General features: G+C 38.2%; 1 protein-coding gene across 1 annotated transcript in view; it reads left to right on the top strand.

Annotated features, from left to right (window-relative positions):
- Positions 1-22,423, top strand: part of LOC118785532 (low-density lipoprotein receptor-related protein 1B-like) — a 306,119-nt gene that overhangs the window by 95,097 nt on the left and 188,599 nt on the right. The window contains exons 3-4 of the mRNA XM_036540253.1: positions 21,021-21,140; positions 21,674-21,802. Coding sequence (XP_036396146.1) covers positions 21,021-21,140; positions 21,674-21,802 — 249 coding nt within the window. The remainder of the gene's footprint in view (positions 1-21,020; positions 21,141-21,673; positions 21,803-22,423) is intronic.

Below are 22,423 nucleotides of genomic sequence, written 5' to 3'. Positions count from 1 at the left end.
AACAGTCATATTTAACAAAACTCAGCAAGGGTTTCTAAGCAGCCATCTCTATCCCATAGTTGTCTGTGGCAGTCTCGCAAGATCAGTGTCCTTGGTTAAGTTGGAGAGTTGTGGCACCACTTCTTGTCAGCCTGCATTCCTAGACAAGGTGGCAATCTGAATTGGCAAAGCCAAATTGGGCAAGACACACCAGTGTCTAGAATTACACTTCATCATTTAAAATGGGGAAAAGGGTTGTTGTCTTTTCGCACAGATAGAATGCTGTAAGCATGCATGTTGGATTAATCTGGTGTTCATAAGATATCATTTCTTCTGAAACACACCGTGTGGGGCTTCAAGTGTATTTAGCTACAGGAGGAGTAAGACAACACACACTAAAGTTTTCATCAAAAGATAACATACAGTCATCTTCAGACTCTCCTCATGAGTTCATAGAATGAAATCAACCAGCTGAATAAGACACGGACTCAATGGCCCCCACATGCATATCGCATTTACATGACAGGCCTTCTGAGAGTCAAAGACCCGGCTCCCTATCTGAACACCACAGGGCCTCAAATCCAAAGGGGAGAGGCGAGAGGTGGCTGTTTATGGAGGCATTTATGAGGCTGAGCGGAGAGCGGCAGAGGGAGCGTGCTTGTACGCGGCAGACGTGAAGGATAGGTCAGGTCTCCCCTGTGTTTACTTTATTCAGTGCGGCCTGTGAGTCAGCTCGCAGCCTTGCCGCTCTGGTGTAACGCTGTACTGCTCGTGAGGGGCTGGCACCGTGCCCAGAGCACATCCCCACTCCTGCAGAAATCACCTTGGATGATGAATAAAGAGACATTATAATGTACTAGCGCTTGAAAGCCTCTCTGCAGCCGACTGGGTCAAACTGTTTATTATTATTTATTATCATGTGAGGAAGATTGTAAATGGTTAGTTGTATGTCTTGTTTGCTACATATGGAAGTGGTGGTAGACAATATTGCAGGGAGCGAGGATGGGTTAGCGATGGAAATCATTTAACTTTTCATTACACATGTGATGGCTACACGCTACATGTATTTAATATTTGCATGAAGGGCACCATGGACTACATTATCAGTTTTCCCATTGCTGTTTGTTGCTGGAGACAGAGGCTGATTTCCTAGCCCTGCAGCCTGTGGATTGTTTAAGACAATTTAGTGATGTATCGCAATAGCTTACCCTCGGATGTTAGGAAACATTAGGTGCATTGTTCAGCTCCTTTGAATATGTGTGAATTTAATTACTTCCATTTAAATAATGAGCTTCAGGACCATAAATCTTCCCTCCTCCCCATCAGATGTTGCTGTGCTGAAATCTCAGCCCACAGCCCAAGTGCAGTACTGGCTCAGGCCTCCATATGCCAGCTAACCACTTCATGCTTTGCCTTTAACTCTCAGAAAGAAATTAAAGTAGTCTGTTCTCTACTCAACAGTTTTGTTAATGTCAGTGACACTTTAACTCGAAATGATATGTGGTAGTATAAAAGCATTTAAATTCCTTGCTTTTAAGTTTAGATTGAGGACTAAGTGTTACTCATTGGGAGGAGAGGGGTCTTGTAAGAAATGGCTGGTTCTTAGTTAGTGCCCAGTGACTATTTTTTGGGCCTTTTTTTATCTCTGTTGTTTTAGCTGGAGGCAATGTCCAGGAGGTCTTTTGAGCTATATCATGTGTTGTGTAGGCTTCCATGTAGACTTCCAAAATGATTTGTTTATTCATTTTTGTTTAATTAGTGAAATCATTTGATTGTCACCAGCCCAAATAACCATCTGTATACCTGTATGGGATGACTGTGACTGTATCACTCTGCATAATTTCAGAGGGCACTGCAAGGAATTAAATATTTCCTCCATTAGGGATGTTGTCTTCTGGTCTTGTTCGGGAATTTAGTTAAGGAAATGTAAATTAGGTCTTACAGAAATAACATGCAGACATGAATCAGGCAATCCCCACAGCAGTGGAATGTTTCAATGTGTTGCCTCATTTGTCACATGTTTGGAAATGTACCTTGTTCATGCAGCACAGGTGCTGTGAGCACTTAGTCTTCATAGACCCTCAAATGCATAATTACCCCTGAATCCAACAAGGGTCGACTTTATAATCATCCATTCACACTTTACTGTCGCTGGATTAGGCTGACCCATCAAGGGCTATGCCGCCACCTGTTGGAATATGCTTTTGTTTTTAACATTGTATATGTTAGTGTGAATAAGTGAATGCTGTGCCCTAAATAAATTTTACCATAGTTTGCTTCAGAATAAGAGGATCTCATTTTCTTTGAGTTACCCATTAAAATTAAATGTGGAAACTAATTTCTGCTTGATATTTTGATTAGATTAATGTTGTCTGAAACATATATGACATTAATCATACAGTATCTTTACATTTTTTGTGGATTAGAATTTTTTTTTAAAATAAATACTAATATTTAACTATTTATATTTTAGTAAATATGATTAGCAAATTAATATTTGTAAATGAATTAGGAAAATTTGGAAATTATTAATTACCCTACAAGTTATGGTGATGTAGCAATTGAAATCTGATACAGTTATCAATGTGCAGTGGTAAATATCATAGACTCTTAATATTAATGATGATATATTGTATATATTGCTGAAACCTACCCTTACATTTTAAGATAGATGACTGTTTCTTAGAGAATTTAGCGACATGTCTTACATGCATTAATATTTTGTTCTTATTTCATACATATATATGTAGAAGTAAATGCAAATGCTTGACACATAACTCTGAGTATTTCACTGCACTCACCCACGGTAGAGGTGAAGGACAAATGTGTTCAAATCTGTCAGGTGCTGTGCAGGGCCTTCGTACAGGTGGTGACTGCTGTGAACATGTTGTTGTAACATTAGTGTTCCTCATGGAATGGGGGAAGATTGTCTGAATTCTTAAATAGGTGCATCTGTGCCATCTCTTGATTGTCTCTCCATATAAATTTAAGACTCAAGGAGGCTCAAGTTGCACCACAAATAATTCCTATCCCCTAATGCAAACATTGAGTATTTCTTCTGCTTGAGTAATTGCAGTATTCGCTTGCACATTATGGTTTTGGCTGTACTGAGCCTGGTGCGCCTGCTTCTGTTTCTGTGTTATACCCTATGGAACTACAAATAAATCTACCATCAGAGAACACTGGGCCAGGCTGAAAGAGGGCAACTCTCTACACACATATTAAGTTCTGTTACCCTTCTATGAAAGCTGTGCATGGTCTGTACGGCGAAATCATCCATGGTTTTGCAGCATCGACAAGAAGTAAACATGGCACTGTTTGTCGTTGACAGATTAGCAGTTTTAATTACTGCCGCCTTTTAATCTTTCCGATTTGTGTAAACCATAGCATCATCAGTACTGCATCATTAATGCGTCACTTACAATGAGTAAACAGAACCCACTGGCAGTAATGAAGATGTACTGTATCTTAGCACAGCTCAGCTTCTACACAGACCTGAATCTACTCAAGGCTGACTGCAAATCATAACCCAGAGAACTAAATGTTCTGCAAGAAATGAATGCATGTATTGTAATGCCTTTGAAGATGAAAGCAATGCGAGATTATATAATTTTGTACATCTATCTCTATTAGTTATAGATGTGAACATAATATCTTGATATTTCACCATTTACTATAATAAATACTATAAAATTTATCCTGTGTAAGTGTACATCATACAGTACATTTTCAGGGGTGTGAATGATATAATAAAGACAAAAATAACATTATTATGAAAATATGGTATAATTTTCATTGTATATATTTTCACGTCCCCGTCTAGGGTCAGGGAAGTAACAAAAAAAAAGAAACAATGCGACAACAAAATAGCGGCTATTCTTAACTTTATTAAGAGGAAAAAAAAAGAAAACAGAACAAATAAATACAATAGCCAATAAAACAACACCTGGAAACAGGGTCTTTAAATGTTGGCACCAAAAAGGGAACCAATCACCTCAGAGCAGGCAGAGATACTATGTTTCTGTACACACACACACACACACACACACACACACACACACACACACACACACACACACATATACACACACACACACACACTCAGTGTTTCATATTAGGCAGTAGCAGTTGGCTCTATTGGATAAATGCGTAAAATGAGTTATGGATGAATGTAATTATTATATATGTGAAATAGGAGGTCCACTTGTCCTACACACTGTAATAAAACTCTTTGTGATTGGCCCATGATCTTATTAGCTTGCTTCATTTATGCAACTTTTAAATCTGCTTTCATTAGAACCTGGAAAAATAACTACTCAAACGTCGTGAGCATTGCTTTTGATTGAGTCTGAATGGTTTAAGCATTGCTTTGAATTCAACTCTGCTCTCACAATTATGCTGTGCGTTCCTGTTTTGATTTTCCATTTGCCTTTCATAACCAACAGGTATATAGGCTTCACGCTGTACTGCACTCATAAATTGTTTGTAAGTCAGTAAAAAAGTCCATTAACACACACACACACACACACATGTATGTGTGTGTGTGTGTGTGTGTGTGTGTTAGTGTGTGTTATATAGATTTATAAACTTCACTACCATTTCCATTATAAAGGTTCTGTGATATACACTCTAAGGCCAAAAGTATGAGGACACCTGACCATCACACCTATATGAGCTTATTGGACATCCCATTCCAAAACCATGGGCATTAATATGGAGTCCCTGCCCCTTGCAGCTATAACAGCCTCCACTCTTCTGGGAAGGCTTTCCACAAGATTTTGGAGTGTGACTGTGGGAATTTGCGCCCATTCAGCCAAAAGAACATTTGTGAGATCAGGCACTGATGTTGGACGAGAAGGCCTGCCTTGCAATCTGCGTTCTAATTCATCCCAAAGGTGTTCAATGGGGTTGAGGTCAGGGCTCTGTGCAGGCCACTGGAGTTCCTCCACGCCAAACTTGTCAAACCATGTCTTTATGGAAGTTTGCTTTGTGCACAGGGGCACAGTCATGCTGGAACAGGAAAGGGCCTTCCCCAAACTGTTGCCGCAAACTTGGAAGCATACAATTGTCTAAAATGTATTTGTATGCTGTAGCATTAATGTTACCCTTCACTGGAACTAAGGGGCCTAGCCTAAACCCTGGAAAACAGCCCCAGGCCATTATCCCTCCGCGTGGTCTACTGCCTCATGGCTGAGCTGTTGTTGCTTCTAGACCCTTCCACTTGACAATAATAGCATGTATATGTTATGTGTATATATATATATATATATATATATATATATATATATATTATAGATGCAATGTTGATGCAATGATACAATGTTAAAAATCAATCTAACATGCACAAACCTGATTTATTTCTATACCCATCAGTGTCTCATTGGCTGCTGCCCCATACGTGTCATCTCTATTGTGCACATGCTGGGGCTAGTCATTAATGATTCATTAGATGTAACACAGGGGCTCACAGTAACTTTATAATGGAAATGGTAGTGAAGTTTATAAAATGAGCCGGAATCATTCGACTGAATGGAGATTACTTATGAACTATCCATTATATGATGATTATTTATGACCTATCAATATAACCGATACATTAAAATAAGAGAAGGGTTTTGCCATGGTTCCAGGTGAATTGGAGTAGCCTGCAGGACAGTTTGCTATCAATGAGACTTGTCTAGCCCTCCGGTGACTGTGCAGCGTGCCAGTGAGAACAGAAGAAGCTAAGTCATTGTGCATGCTGGACAATTCTGGTGTGTTACACATATCTTGTCAATTCTCCATCGCTGTACCACAGGCTTCATTTTTATATAGAAAGTCCAGAAAATATCATTTAAAAATAAAAATTCCAGAAACCTACATTACCGAAGTAATATCCAAGGCAGAGGAAACACGAGCAACAAGGGTATTCTCTGTACAAGAGGATATTTGAGGATAGGCATGTCAGATGCAAATGGCAGACAGGGAGCTGTCCATTTAGGGGGTATCGACAACGCATTACTAAGGTCAGGGGAAATAAACATGGTGTCCAGGTCCCTCACTTGAGGGCCACTTCTTCTGGCTTCCTTGCCAGGCACTTATCGTCATGGGGGATGTCGAAGAGACACGCTTGTCTTCGTATTCTTAAGAGCTTTCTTCAGTCTTCAGTAAGAGCTGTCTTCAATGACAGCCACCAACTTCCTCTTCGGTCGCACTTGTGAGAAAGAAAAAGCAAGACATATTACTTGCAGCTTGGTCTTCTGGCTTCCTAGGCAGGTAGAAATGTTGTCAACATGGGAAAGATGTAGCGACATAGTGGTCATTGCATTCAATCTTCAATATTGCATTCTTCAGCAGATTCCAACTCCGCGTTAGGGCAGTTTGGTGTCCAAAGGCAGACGAGAAATGTGCTTCCAAAGCCATTGGTGGATTCAGAACAGAGCACGTTGGGAAGAGCTTGGCCTTTCAGAGCTGGACATGAGTTCAGGATGCCGGATGCACCTGCTGGGTCTTCACCTTCCAGAGCTAAGAATTTTGGTGCATCTGTTTCGGGGAACGCAACCCCCCATCCCAGAGCAAGGAGCAGAGCTGCCAGGGGTACGAAGCAATCAAAGAGGAGCTAAGAGGAACAGAGGAAATTGTTCATGGCACACTTATATAGGAACACTTCAAATGTCATGCTCAATATTAGCACACAGTTTTGTCACTGGTAGAAAACTCATGCCTCCAATTGCCACGTGATCAGTTTGGACAATGGGAGACCATCTAGACGCTGCATAATAATGTCACCGGTAACATCTGGATGACTACCGTCGTAGCTCCCATTTGAAGTGCCAGGTGCATATGAAGGGTTACTTACCACACAGGCATGGCTGCACCAGGATGTTTGTGCTTATCTAAAATCGAGAGTAAAGTCCCTTTACAAATTGTGTAGTGTTGTTTTATGATCTGATAAGGGTGAAGAATCGTGCAGAACAAAATCCTCTCTTTACCAGATAGCCAGGGCCATATACCATACATTTTAAAAATGCTGAGAGTAAGTGCTGGAATAAACTTGGTTTTGGTTGCAAATATGTGTTTCCCCTACACGGGAAGGAAGATTTTAAATCTTGTGAGTCATGACCACCCAATGGCTAAATAATAATTGCTTTCAATTTCTGGAAAAATATGCATTGATGAATAAATAAATGAAACTATTTTCAAACTGACATACCTGTGCTGTTCTTCTGGTATCTGTTTTTAATTAAAATTCTGTTGCCATTATAAACAAAAATTATACTCAGGCAAAATCCACCTGAGAAGTATCCACATGCCAAAAATGAATATTCAGGATGACAGTGCAGTTTATTTTCTGTGTTGCTTCTAAATATCAGACATCAGCTACCCCAGCCAGGATCGAATCGGCATGCTTATCCATTTCATTATCTATTCAGAAATAAGTCAAAACACAAATCAAAATCCCTTATAAACAACTTTTAATTCTCTAATGAAATGTTCATCCAGATAGTGGAATTGCACGTTTAGACAATTTGCACATTTTGCCTTTTGCACGCCCAGTTTGGCTCAGACTCAGCAGAGCCCTGTAAAGGATAATGTGGCTGTTGAAATGCAATTTGTTGCACACAGTACAATTTGATATACATACTGTATGTGTGTGTGCGTGTGTGTGTGTGTGTGTCTGTTCCTTTCTTTCATTCCTTAAACCTGCTCCAATGGTGCATTTCCATGTGTATTTACCGACCTCTCCAGTGTTTCTGTGCTGTTTCATATTCTCCTACTCTCCTCCTTTAGAGAGCATGTCTTGTGACATACACTGTGGATTTCCTTAGAATGTGTCCCGTCCCTGTCTTTTTTCACATCTGCATATGTTCCTCCATGGGGATCTGATTGGTTACCTCCTAGAGGATGGTGTTCCTTATTCCATCATTATGGTTGATGTTCAGAATGTTTAACCAGCATCTGCTGGATGAGTGTCTCCACCTTTTTATAGCTAATTTTCTGATCTTCATGTTTCTGAACCACACAGGGTCGTGGGACTCATTTCGGACTTGTCTAAACTTTGTTTTAGTGCTGATCTGTAATCTCAAGACATTTTGCAAGATAATGTAGGCTGTGTAGGCTTTGCGCAGAGTTACTTTCTCATCTGCAACTGTGCCTCCTTGGTCATTTATAATACTGCCAAGATAGGCGAATGATATCTCTTCCTTGACTGGCTCTCCTGTGGGGGAGATGGAGCTATAATTGGAGGTACTTGGTTTTTAGGATTTTTGTCTCGTTGGTGCGAATATTGAGGCCAACTTGTATTGATATTGCGGTGATTTGGGACTTTTTATGCATTTGGAAGAAACTATTTTAGAGGGATGGCAGGTTATTTGCATGAATTGGATCATCTAGTGACTGCAGTGTCCACCGCATTCCATCTATTAAGTTTTTTTGTTGGTTTCCTCACGAACTACTTCAATGTTAACGGAAGAAAAGGTGGGAGGAGGTAGTGCTGTTTCACTCCTGCCGTTTCACACCTGCCATTTCACACCTTGAAGAATTTCTTAGTTCCCAGTCATATCGCATAGCCTCTTGCCTTTCTGTATATCACAGACTATGTAAGTCACACTGTAAGAAATTCTGTAGTGCCGGAGTATCATACTGCCATACTGTCAGTGGCCCTCTTATAGTTCACAAATGGTGATGCATTCAGTTTTATGCTTAAACAATTTGGAAGTTAACACTTTGGTCAGTATGTGAATTCTGTTTTTGGAAACCAGATTATTGTTATCTGATGTTCATCAGGTTGTCCCTGTTCCAAAGAGCACTATTGTGTCTCTGTGTCTTCTCGCACTTTCTGTGGGGTAATGCTGAAGTATTTTACACCTTTTCTAGGCAGCAGGAATTCCTTCTTGCCATTTTTTCTCTGAACAGATCATGAAGTATGGTTGTGGAGGCCTTTGTAATGCCCATATTTGCTTCTCCTTGTATGCCATCTGGCCCTGCTGTGTGATTTAAAACAATATGCATGATTTCAAACACCGTGCTCCTGTAATATCAAATGATCGATAGGTGCACTGTAGTTTCTTTCTGTATATGACAAGTGAAACTAAATATTCATTAAAATTGTTCAGTTCAGTACAAGGTCACATTAAGCTTTCCTGTGTTGGCTAAATAGTCAAATTAATATTATTTGTCAAAGCCTCACTTCAAGATATTCTAAAAAAACAAATGATAGTAAAAAATGAGACTATGTTTTTCATCCTTTCTTTAAAGAAATGAAAATATACATGGGAAAGTAAAGATCATTGGCAATGCTATAACAAATAAATCTATTACCCAGCTGGCTAAAAACCAAGTTGCTATGGTGTGAACTTTTCATCTGTATACTGCACCTGTGTATTAATCTGGGCTCCATCTTAGAATCATGATTGGAACATTGAAAAGGTATTACATATCAGTGCAGAAGTGTCAGACTATAGCAAACCGTTGATTGGAGGATTTGCAGCATCAGTAATTGATTACAGTATAAAAAAAATATGCACACTGATGAAGACATGATGGTAGTGCAAAACATTTCAGCACTTACTTTTACAATTGTAACAAAATTCAGTTTTTGCAAAACATATAAATAGCTTTTTTTAGGCATCTTTGATTCCAAACATTGCTTATAGATTAGAAACACATGCTGACACATGCTATAGTGAAGGTTGCTTTGATAGTGATGAGCATTGCTTTGGCCAATAGTGTCACCTTCCACCTCTCTGCAGCAGCATTTTTATTATATCTGCAAATATAGGGCAATTTGCCTTTTTAACTTTTAAAATGTATAAAAACAAAACAAACAGACAAACAAAAAACAGGATATTTGGGCCTACGTGGTATCTGACTTTCTGAGTCATTACTGACATTGACCTTACTTGCGTTACATTCACGCATTTGCGCAGGTAGGCCTTGGAATTTGTGTGTTGTGCAATTTCATAAATCAGTACAGCTAGATCAAATCCTGTAATCACAAGGTGAATGATTCATGGAAAATCTTCCTCAGACCTTTGTCTTAACTAGGAAAATCCACTTTTTCCTGATTCAGAACACCAGTATCATATCCAAAATGATATCCATCAGATAAAACAAATATTTTTACTCATTAGCAGCGTGAGAGAGATGTCAGTTTCTGTTTGGCTTCCATAAATGAACTGTCCGAGATGTTCATAATTTGTTCACTGTGGTTAGATTACTAATACTGTATGACTGTTTCCCTTTTCCTTGCTTCACAGAATGTTCATGATAAAGAATAATTTGTTTTTTTTTTGTTTTTTTCTCCTAAATAGATTTGTTTTTCTTCTAATTAGAATATTATGTACACTATTCCAATGGTGTGGCATCCAAGGGTTTAGAACCAGCAGGGCATAACTGACATTTTGGGTCAAAATGAATACTACAACTTCACTGGAAGCTTTTGATATTGTCAAAAGGACACATAAGAAAGTCTTAAATAGTCCCAACATCCAGCTTTGTGCCAATATATTCTCCAGATGCACATTTAGACAATGTGCACATTTTGCCTTTTGCATGCCCAGTTTGGCTAAGACTCAGCACAGCCCTCTAAAGGATAATGTGGTTGTTGAAAATACAATATGTTGCACAAAATGCAATTTGATATACATAGGTACACCACACCCTTGTTAACATGGCCGGGAGGCACAGGCAGTGCCTTTTACTAGTGTACAAACACAAGGAGGGTTTTTTTTTCAGATTTCAACATGAAAAGTCAAACTTAAAATAGAAGCAAGACTGAAGATGGATGACCAACAGCCAAATAAGTAGATACATATATGTCTGAAGGCTGCAATATGAGCGGGATGGCCCAAACACCATCTTTTTAAGACACAATCTAGTTGACCTGACATTGCAAAAATTGAGGGTGTCAAAGGCCGCCGACCTCTTTGCCCCTTTGGAATGAGCGCAATTGAAAAGTAATCCCTTTTTCTCCGCACAAAAGCCTGCCTCAGTCATTTGAAGACTTCTGCAGGTCTGTGCATGTACTGCAAACTATGTACTATTTGAAAGAAAGGCACTGACGGGATGAAACGTTCGCTGACAGTGAAAGCAAACTACTGTCGCATGAATGGGACACTTTTATACAGAGCTATTCAAAGCCATGACCTTAATCACCCTTGATAATGAAGGGCATGGATCACTTTAGGGTTGAATCAGGTCAGAAGCTCTTTCCCTACCCCTCTATTGTAGTCACTTCTCTGGCTGTTTTATCTGACCTCATATTGTCAGCTGCTCCACTCCATCACTGTTGGCCTCGTTGAGATTGTCCCTGTCATGTGTTGTTTTGAGGTCCAGTGATATATTGACTGATAGATGGTAGAACATAATCAAGAGAAGAGAGGTAGAGATAGAGACAAGGATTTTTTTGTTCTCTTTTTTTAAGAATGGCTTTGAAAAGACAATGGAGATGTTGGCAATGTCAGTGAAACTATTACCCTTCTCCAAAGTTTCCATTTAATCTGTTACAAAGAGAAGAGCTCCACAATGTCCCAGTCTTCACTGTTGTTAAAGAAACTGCATTACAAATGTCCAAACTGTGATCTCAGCAGATACCATAGACTATCCAGATGTTTTGTCACTAGGGATGCATTTGTCAGTGACAGAATCATGTTATCTTGGTTATCCATTGCTATCTTAGCTTGTGTCTTGCAAGTTGACATAAAAACCAAGGTTTCCTTTTTGGCCCTTATCTCTTTTACAGAAGTTCTGTATATGCTGTAATACAGTTGCACACATAAATTACATTACATTACATTACATTACATTATTGGGAGAGATAAGGAGAGAATAGCATGCATGAATCTAAGTATGTTCACCAATTATTTCCAACATATTTTTTTTAAAAAGAAACACAGTAAATATTTGAAAAAAATAACATAAAACAACAATTTGTGTAGACTAAGGAAGCATATTGCACTTGCATACAAGTTTTAACAGTGAACAAAATGCTCGCATTGCACTTATATACAGATAATTGTTACATGTTATCATCCACATCGTCATCATCATGATCTTCATCATTGTCATTGTTTCAGTCACCATAATAGACATACTAACAATCAAAATAGTCACAATAAGCATAGGCCATGTAAATAAACCCATAAACATATTCAAGCTGCAAGTCGCTTCTTTTTTTGTACTTTACTACAGAATTTCCAACACAGAATATCACTCTACCAGTCAAAATATCATTTTAATTCAACACTGGTTAAGATTATAAAGCTGGGTAAAAACCCAGTCCTGTCCAGGTGTGCCAGTAATAAGAAGCCTCAGGTGGAAAGCCATATTTAGCGGCATGGAAAGGCTACAATTTGGCACTATCAGAACAATGTTATAATCCTGGCTATATCTGTACCATCTACAGTGCATCTCCCCTGTTATGCTGGGATTCTATGCGATTGTAGCTGTGTTTGCAGTATAAAGAATCAGAATCAGATTTTATTGGTCAAGTATGCTTTTACACATACAAGGAATCTGACTCCGTTTCCAATGTCTCTCACAGTGCGCTCATACAATGATTTTCAAGGTGACAACAATACCATCCAACAGTACTGGTACAACACACAACAAGAGTAGTGCAGGACGTGTACATGGAATGGCATACAGATGGAATGAAGGAGGTATATAAAAAAGAAGAGGAATGTGGGGAACATGGTGCTAAATGCTCTGAAGTGCTTAGTTGAACTTATACAACTTGTGTTGCATGTGCGTATACCGTAGACATTTTTTTGACGTGTCATGTTTCAAATTATTGATTATGATGACATAATTATTATAACCCACTCAATATCCTCTATGCTGTGCAGAACACGTGTCATCAAGTGAGATGCTATTTTTAAAGTGATTAGCTTATAATAAAATAATCCAGTGGCCCCACCAAGCAGGAAACAAGTGCTGTTTTAACTGTAGTTAGTCATGCATTTGCAGTTATGCGATGGCTATTATTATTTTCTTAAATGTAGTTTTGCTACATTAGATGCTACATTAAATGTTTAAAAAGCTGAACCTTTGAATGTAAATTAACTTAAATGCCCCATATAATATTACCTATTTGCAAAAGAGTACCTGCTGTAAAAGTGTGAGGACTGTGATAAGTGCATAAGTGCATGTGAAAAGTACATGTGCTTTATTACTAGTTGAATCTTTTCATGAATGCTTCATGAATTCATGTCTTCCACTTAGGGTTAGGTTTAGTGTTGTTAGTAGTTAGTAAAGTGTGGGGACTGGCCCCAAATGTTGAATTGCTTACATAAATGTATCGAGTAATCTTATTGCCACAGTCTACCTACTCATAAGAGGTCTATTTGCTAGTAGTTACTGTCCAAGCTGGGATTTCAACAAGTAAAGGCAACTGTCCTTCTGAATAGCAATCTGTAAATGTTATTGCATTTTCTCTTGTATAACGTCTATTATGGCACGCATGAAAGCTTTTCGTGGTTACAGTTTGGATGTTTATTTATTTTCTTTTTCCCTATACTGTTTTTTTTTAAACATTCAAAGATGTTTTTCCTACTTTTAAGATATACCTCTGTGTAACCTCATAGTGTAAACCTCCCTCTGACCCCCTACTGTGACTTTCACTTTGATCAGGAAATGCAAGGAGCGTGGCTCGTTTATGATGCCGTGGTTGTTCTTGTTATTATAACAGAATATTTTTGAATTTATTAAGGTTAGATAAGAATGGCTTAGTAGATTTATGCAGCTCTGTCAACAATCGCTTTCAGAGTGCATTACTGCCCTCTATATCTCTGGTAACATCTTAAGAGGGGCAGAACTTACAGTCAACTGTAAAGATTTTTATTTTTATTTTTATTTTTATTTTTATTTTTATTTTTATTTTTATTTTTATTTTTATTTTTATTTTCTGTCTGCATAGAAGTTTTGTCTCTGCTTCCCCATAACCCGTAATCCAGTGACTCATACGAAGGACAAACTTGCCTGCAGTTCATGAAAGTAAGTGTGATATCAATCAGCGTGAGATACTAATGGAATCAATCTTAGATGATACTCGAAAGTAGTGTCATTCATTTCAAATGAGCTTTTTTTTTATCAGAATCTGATTCACTCTCACCAGGGTTACACAATATTAAAGCAGGTTTGTGAGCAGCTGGAAACCTGGAGCTGACTTTTGACTTCTAAATTGACATCTGAGCAACACATTCTGTAGTTGTTTCTCACTCTCCACCTGCTAAGGAAAGACCACATGTGGCCAAGTGTTCAATTGTGTATTTTTTTTTTGATGGGTGTGAATACACTCTACCTTCTTTACAGCAAAAAACCTAAAATGACTTTCTTCGTCTTAAATTTTGATTTTGTCATAATGACTCATCTTCACTAGGTGAACTAATTGGAATTTGCTATGAGACACTTCAAATTGATCAGTTTCATTTTGAAACTGGATCGCATTACGTAAACAAGCTCAGTTTCATTCTTAAATTTTTCCCTTTGCTACACCTCTGAGTTGCAAGCTATGGACTCTGTAGGCCTCTGGAGATCTTTTAAAATGTTGAACTTGCTATTGATGCAGAGGTGCAGAAGTTTAACCTGTGGTCTTATAAAGGTGCTCTCTCCACTACACATCACCTAAATTACTGTGGCATTATTACCTCCCTAAGAAAAGTCTTTCAGCCAGCAGCTAATACTATTATCTTACACTATGGAAAACCTACTGTTCTTAATGTTTCGAAACAAAACAAAATAATGACATTAACTGCTAGCTGTAATCCTTTCCGGTTAAAGCTGGGGGTGAACCTGTGTTTGCTGTTATTGTGCTTGAGCTGAGTTTTTCTTGATTCTCTGTGGTCGAAACCTCCAATATTTCAGATTTGATTTCTAGCATAAGGCCATCCAGCTGAGGTATTGATGCAATCCTCTCTGCCTTTGTTAAAGTTTGCCTTCTTTCTCACATACTCTCATTATTAAAGTAATCAATATGTCCCAGTCAACTGGATTTAGACCCTATCTGTTCTTTACTCCCCATTTAAGAGTTATCTAGATTCCAGTAACCTCTGCAAACAATTTAAAGGTATTTTCTGGGTCCAGCAAAGTTCCGAAATGGCCCTTGTTAGTCACAAATTACCTCCTGTGCACAGTTGTCCTGGCCCTCCCAAAAGTACGTGCTGCCTTTGACACTAAATGATAACATTATTCTTGATCAAATGGAAAATAGCCTAAGAGCAGCTGGTATTACCCTATTGATGTTATCTACCAGTCTGAGTCCCTCAACAGTTTTATGTCAACTCCAGTTACCTAAGGTGTTCTCCAGGGGTTCGTTCTTGGGCCAGTTTGGATGCTAAGTCACTCTGGATAAGAATGTCTTTCAAATTAATAAATTTAAATGTACAAAGGTTATAATTTGTATAATTTGTACCTTTTCTTGCATAGATTTTCCACCCACATGCTTAATACTGACTGAAAACACCACATGTATTACTATTTCTTTTTGTGTTCTGTAAACATTAATTATAAATCTTATTTTTTATATTGATTATCTGTAGTATTAGTGAAAGTATTATCTCTGCATAACCTGATAAAGGATTTGGGAACACTGTAAGCCTGTGAATTCACCCATGTGTGGAACTATGTGACTTTTTATGACTTTTGACTCTGTCCAGCCTTTGATGTCCATGTGAAGAATTTCATTCTACCACCTTCCCATCTATGTTCTCTTGAGGCTTTCTCTGTCTTTTACTGAAACAGAAACCCTGATCTATGCTTTTATTACCTCAGCATTTGATTATTGTAATAGTAACTGGAAAGGTTTTAAATAGGTTACCCTACATCCAAAACTCAACAGCCTGGATTTTTTTCCCCTTACCTCATCCTGGAGACACGTCACCCCTGTAATGTTTAAACTGTGCTGGCTTCTTGTCAAGGTTAGGATTGATTACAAGGTTCTGCCCCTGCCTTTCAAGGCTTCGAATGGTCTGGCCCAATTGTATCTGTCAGAATATGTTCAGGAACATACTCCTTTCCACGATTCCAGCCAAATGATACTAGCCATCAAAAAGTCTGCTTTTTGCTCCTGGGGAGACATGGTTTTTTTTTTTTTTTTTTTTGGATAAACCCCCTTTCAAGACATAAGAGATATGAAACTGTAGCCAGTTCTAGAAACCTCCTGAAAATCCATCTTGTAATTGGCTCTTAATACATAATTTCCCTCTTCTTAGTTGTATAACTGTATATTGGTCCATTTCACGTTTTTACAACAGCTCGTGATTTTGATTTACCTCAAAATTTGCCGTTTCCTGCAGATGCACTCTGTTGGGCTCATGTTGGGTGAACAGGTTGGCCGTTCTGTTAAATATATGCATACAAAGCTGCAGTTTGTGGGGTGAGCATAAAACACAGTCAATGAACTATCAATAAACACTAACTGGGCAGGTGTGTGTGCTAGTGTGGTTGTTAAGGAGGTGTGTCCAAATCAATTTTAGTAATTAATGGCAATATTACACAAACAGCAAGTTGCCAGTAGGCTGATAATAAGGTTTTAATGAACTGAAGGTTTCACAGAAAAAGGCCAATCAGCATACCTGCCGTATTACTTTTAATTGAGCAATTGAGCTCATCATTATCTACATTCACTGTAGGAGGAAGTGCAGAACTACAGGGATATCCTCTTTATGTGTATCATAGCCTGAATGAGTTAAATATTTGTTTTTTATTACCATATGCATCTTGCCCCTTTGTGGATGTTTTCAGCTCCCTTCAGCTTTAAGTAGATTATGCTGTAATTGCTATCCACATATGCTATACGTAATTTTTGTTCAGGACTGATTTGTCTAGTGGAAAATGCCATTAGTGGTCTTGACCATGACATGAGGAATCTGATATGCCTGTTTATATGAGGTAAAATAATTTTTACTTGTTAAAGAAATGTGTTCACTAGAATGCCCGTCTAATACCAAATGTGTCTGTTCAAGTATCTTTACAGGGAATGACAGAATAGATTGTCTGGATTGTATACATATAAAAACCATGTGAGAGGGACATTCCAGTTATTAATAATGTGAAAAAGTGCCAATCAAAAGTATGCTGAGAAATTTTAAAGTTTTTTTTTTATTTTGCAAACAATAAATATTTACATAAATACTGTTGTAACATATATGCAAAAAACAATAAGCATCTCTATACATTTGAAGCGATTGCAATCATATAGATAATAAATCAGTCAATGGTTCAGTTTTACCACTGATAAAAAGACAGAAATTCTATCAATAATGATCAAATTTGCACTTGTCTGTGTGGTCAGCTGACCTGGGAGACAGTAGTCGGGGATTGCATCATTGTATTTGCATCATGCATCATTGTTTACAGTTTTGTGTACTAATATCTGAAAACCACATTTCTGGTACATGACAAAAAAATTCATTGCTTCTATGTCCTGAAATGACAATGATATTAAATGGAAATGAAATGGAGCTCTTTTTGAAGTAAACAAGAGAACATCTGGTAATAAAAACATATGCACGCTGTTGTAGAATTGTATGTTTCCTGATGATATATTCCAAACATCAAGAGCAACAAGCTTCCTGTGCACAACAAAATGAACAGGATGTTTCAGCGTCGAGGAACTGTAGGGGTTCTTTGTGGAAAAAAATATATTATAATATGTTAAGTTGGTAAACATGTCATCATGAAATGCTTCTACATATAGTGCAGAACACAGTTAGCTCCCTTTCGCTTAATAGACACATTTTGTAAAAATATTGTTACAAGTGACCAAGCGTAATTACACAAAGGCCCAAAATGTGAAGCAATGAGGAGCCCTAGTCAAAAAATATGGCCTGCCACACTTGGTCCTCTGTGTCAGCTCTACCACAGTGCTGTTTCCGTCTCCCTCATGCCACTTTTAGGTCATTTTTCTGCTGTAACATAATGTATATGATACACACCTGGTAAGCAGTTAACCCTTCTGTGAGTAAGTCTAGCCACATTTCTCTCTTTTTTGTATTGTAATATATCATTGTAAATAAACAATGTTGATCTTTCAATGCTTTCATGAAACAATACACCAAAATGTTGAGAAGTATATGATTTTCCTTCTTCACTAATTGAATATACTATTCAGTGAATTTTGGAGCCTATATTTTTAGGTTATATAGGTTATATAACGTCATGGGTGTTGAACTGACAAAAACTATACACATGTGAAGATGATGCTTAGTAGGCTCCCATAGCCATTGGAAACTTAAATAAAAACTAAATTTAAAAAAAAACTAAATAAAAACTATATTACTCCACTATAGGTTGTCCATGAGCATATAAAGGACTTCAGCACTGTGCAGTTTCTTTCATACCGTGCTATATAAACATGTAACAAGCGGCATGTTTTGTCCAAAAGAACACCCAGAACACACTGCCAGTTGCACTGGCTCAGTGTTTGAGAGGCTGACACAGGTGCAATAGTGCATGCACCATAGGTAACATGTTTAACAAATGACTTTCCCAGTTGTTAATTTACACCTTCTCTGTGGTGCATCTAATCAGGACGTGCATGGCAGCAGTGATTCGGAAGGTCTTAAGAAATGAAAGTACTGCCAGTTAAAACCTTCAGACAGCGAACCTGTACATGTTTTTTATGTATACTTAGCAAATTGTATACATCGAGATAAATTTGAGAATTAAACATGAGAATGTGCTGCACTGGGTTTCACTACCATCTAAACAGATTTTTTGCTTTTTCTACCATCTTTCAAGTGAACAGATTAAGCATTACTTAAAGTAAATTCAGCTGAATTGATGAATCTTCTGTGTACCGATCTGAAATGTGAAAAGTTCATAGTTTCACTCCTTTGAAATCCTGTTACACTGAAGGAACTGCAAGAAAATGTTCTATTTTCAAATAAAATTAAAATTTACAGGATATTTTTCCCAATTTCTCTCTTGTAATCAAACCGTTACACTGATCACAGTCATTGTGTGAGCACGTTTGCAGTACTGACCTATTGCTCTGGGTTTTTTTACACACTGTTTGGTCATACTTCTCAGGTTTAATCACAAGGTTTGGTTAATGTTTCCCCACATGATTGTAGGTTCATAAAGGGATCCGAGCTCTCCACCACTGGCCTCTGTTCAGCATTATATCATTTGGTCTCTGTTGCATTTCTCTTTAGCCTCAGAGACAGTCAGTGTCATGCCAAATGAATGTAACAGTGTGTTGAAATTAACTGTAGGAGTCATCTCTGGCTAAACACTGATATGAATAGGTGATGGTTTGGGGTAGTGGAGTAGGGTACTGGGTAAAGGGTGAATTCTAATTCTAATTCTACTGTTGTACTCTGTTCTCCTAGAGAAGCACATAACCTAAATTGCTTTACTAATATATCCAACTGTATCAATACAATTTTTAATGTAGTTTTTATGAGAAGAGAGTCAGCTGGAAAGTAAACAATTTATAAGGTGATATGAAACAATATATAGTGTACTTCAGGGAGAAAAAAAAAATATTCTTTAGAAAAAAAAATATTGTTATTGTTTTGTTCCAGTATTTAGGCTGTTTGTTAAATGGTATGTAATTATATAAGATGCTATGAAAAACATGTTGAGTAAATGCTGTTTTAAATTGAAGTCATTCCATCAATTTACAGTGCACATGGTCAGATACATAGGAGTAACCACTCAATAAACACACAAGACAAATCGCCTTGGAATTCAAAATCATAATTTGAATTGAGATACTGTTTGTCAGTGGCATATCTGAAAACAACTCAGTAATTTTTCCGTCTGTGCAGAAGTAAACTCAAATAATAGCGTGGCTTGTTCTGTAGTTTCCATCATGAAATGTTACGTCTTTGTTGTTTTCATTACTAAGTCATTTGTACTGGAGAAAATGCTCAGCTCTCAGAGCAAATGAGTGCTGACTGATAAAGAGTGCATTCATCAAGGCCTCTTTCAGAGCAACTGCCTGCCAATTCATACATGCATGCATAAGGCAGGCTGACTCTTTGGAAAAAAAATGTTTCCTTTGTAGTTGCTTATGCATCAAAGTTTTTCAAGGTGCTGAGCTCATACTGATTTCCCAGCATGCCACGAGAGAGGTTGCCATCCTTCTCAAATAAGGACTAACGTGGTAAGGGCTCTGGGGATGCAGGGAGGTGCAGTGAGGGATTTTGCAGGTGAGCCCATGGAGCTGCTAATGCAGCAGGGTTTGTAAATAATAGTGTGGGTTACACTGGGGGTCGTCCCCTGTGGAGGTGTCCCAGATGGGGGGCCTCTGCGCTGGGTGGGCTGCTCTTTGCTGGAGCTCGCCAGGTGATTGCAGGGGGAGGCCGTGGTTCACACCCAGGTGCTGGATCACTGTGACGGCGAAAGCACAAAGTTTGGCTGTGATCTACTGGAGCAAAATTACCTTTGAGAAACAGAATGTGAATTATATGGAAATGAATTTCAAGCCCCTAGCCTCCAGCTCACAAGAGACTCTGGTTTTTATGTGCGTTTCACGGCCATGCTTCCTTATTTGAAACGGAGAGACTAGTCTTGTGTTAATTCCAGTGGTTTTACATCATGTCACACCATCTTTACCCTCTGTGTAAAACAAGAATAAACTCATTAACTCATGTGGAGTAAATGATGATGCCAACCTCAACCTAATTTTCTCCATTGTGCAATGCGTGTGCTGCCTTAGAACATTTGCATTGCGTTTCCTGTTCTGAACAGACTTAAACAAACCATACATATTTATAGCATGGGCATGGCCCCAAACAAATGCACCTTGGTTTGTTATGGTACAGGCTGTACAAACTGATGTTGTGTACTTCCTCTCCTGTGGCAGAGACATAGCCATTATGAGGTCATGACTGTTACAGTCGGATGAGCTCTGTGTTAACATTGCGAAATTGTTGCAATAATACTTCAGAAAGGTGACAGCATTCTCCAAGGTGAATTGTGCCAACTCAAAGGGAAAACATATATATAGAACAACAGATGACAACATCTTGTCAGCCCTAGTGGCCAAGTTTGCACTCTGACTTTAGGAAAAAGTGAATGCTATGAATTTACTTTTGCCGTTTTCTTTACAGAACTCCTGCCCAAATGCCATGAACTGCGTTGTCAGTACGGCTGCGTCATGACCAGAAACGGCACTTTCTGCTTCTGTGCTGACGGCTTTCAGGTTGAGGAAGACGGACGGAGTTGCACAGGTAGGTACAGTCCACTGGAGATGAGAATGAATTCCAGGGAAAGAGACTGTTGTTGTTGCATTAATATTTATAGGCTTCCCTTTAGACCTTCCCTCTTGACAACATTTTCATGTTGATCTGCAGGTGGTATGGGAATGGTGAGGATCTGTCTGTCTATCCACATCCAATATCTTTTCATTCTGACTACGGGGAGCCTAGTACTATTGTTTTTATTGTTTTTTGTTCTCATAGCTATCATTTTCATCATCGTCATCATCATCATCATCATCATCATCATCATCAAATATTACTCATTTAGTCCCAAGAGACATATTTGTGTTTGTTGTTTCCAGACCATTGCTAATTTAGTCCAATATAGTATGGATGAAGCTTTTAAATGTTTATAAAATATATCATATTTCTGCTCAATGTTGTGGTTGTTTAGAAATTGATATTGAAGATCTACCTTGGAGCCGTATTAATACAGGTTTATGTATCTAGGTCACGTTTGAATACACTTAATTTGCAGCAAATTGTTCTCCCTCTCTTTGTAGATTATGATGAATGCACTGTGTATGGAATATGTAGCCAGACCTGCATGAACACCTTCGGGTCATACAGATGCAGCTGTACAGATGGATATATCATGCACTCTGACAGAAGGTCCTGCAAAGTCAAACTTGGTAAGATTATCATTATACTAAGTTATCTGTACCTTTTCCCAATAATGCCATTAGTCATATATTTTTACCAAATGAGTGCCATGATGGTGAAGCCTGCTTTCACCTTATGCAATGATGGATCTACATTGGTGCAGCACTTAAACCGATAAAGTGACACAGAATGCTACCACAGTGTAAATTTAGAGTGTAAAGGTACACAGTGGCTCTCCTTTTATGGTAAACTGTGTATTTTGTCAAATCTGGGGTAAACATTAAAATCAACCCTTTGCTGATTTTTTTTTCATAACACACAGTGGTTACCATAGCAGTCTGAACAAATCTGGGTCTCTCTTAGCTGCAGCTAGTTTTGCAATAATTTGCAATAATAATGACATCCTTTTTCCCCTGGTCTGTGAGGTCCAACATAATGTTCCTGAGCAAATTCAATATATACTTGCTCCCATAACAAAAAGATTGTCAGTTATGCCAGAGCATGTTGAAATAGTGACTTTTATAAGACAGTAAAGCCAAACACATCTAACATATTTTTCTTGAAAAAAATCAATATAGTATAAAACTGCTTCCATAAATAAAATAAGATTGTTCAGTTAGGCCAGAGCACATTGATAATGTAAAAATGTG

Source organism: Megalops cyprinoides, chromosome 11, assembly GCF_013368585.1.
Source record: "Megalops cyprinoides isolate fMegCyp1 chromosome 11, fMegCyp1.pri, whole genome shotgun sequence".
In the NCBI taxonomy this organism is placed as follows: Eukaryota; Metazoa; Chordata; class Actinopteri; order Elopiformes; family Megalopidae; genus Megalops; species Megalops cyprinoides.
The sequence above is the reverse complement of the archived record's forward strand: the minus strand, read 5'-3'. Positions and strand labels throughout refer to the sequence as shown.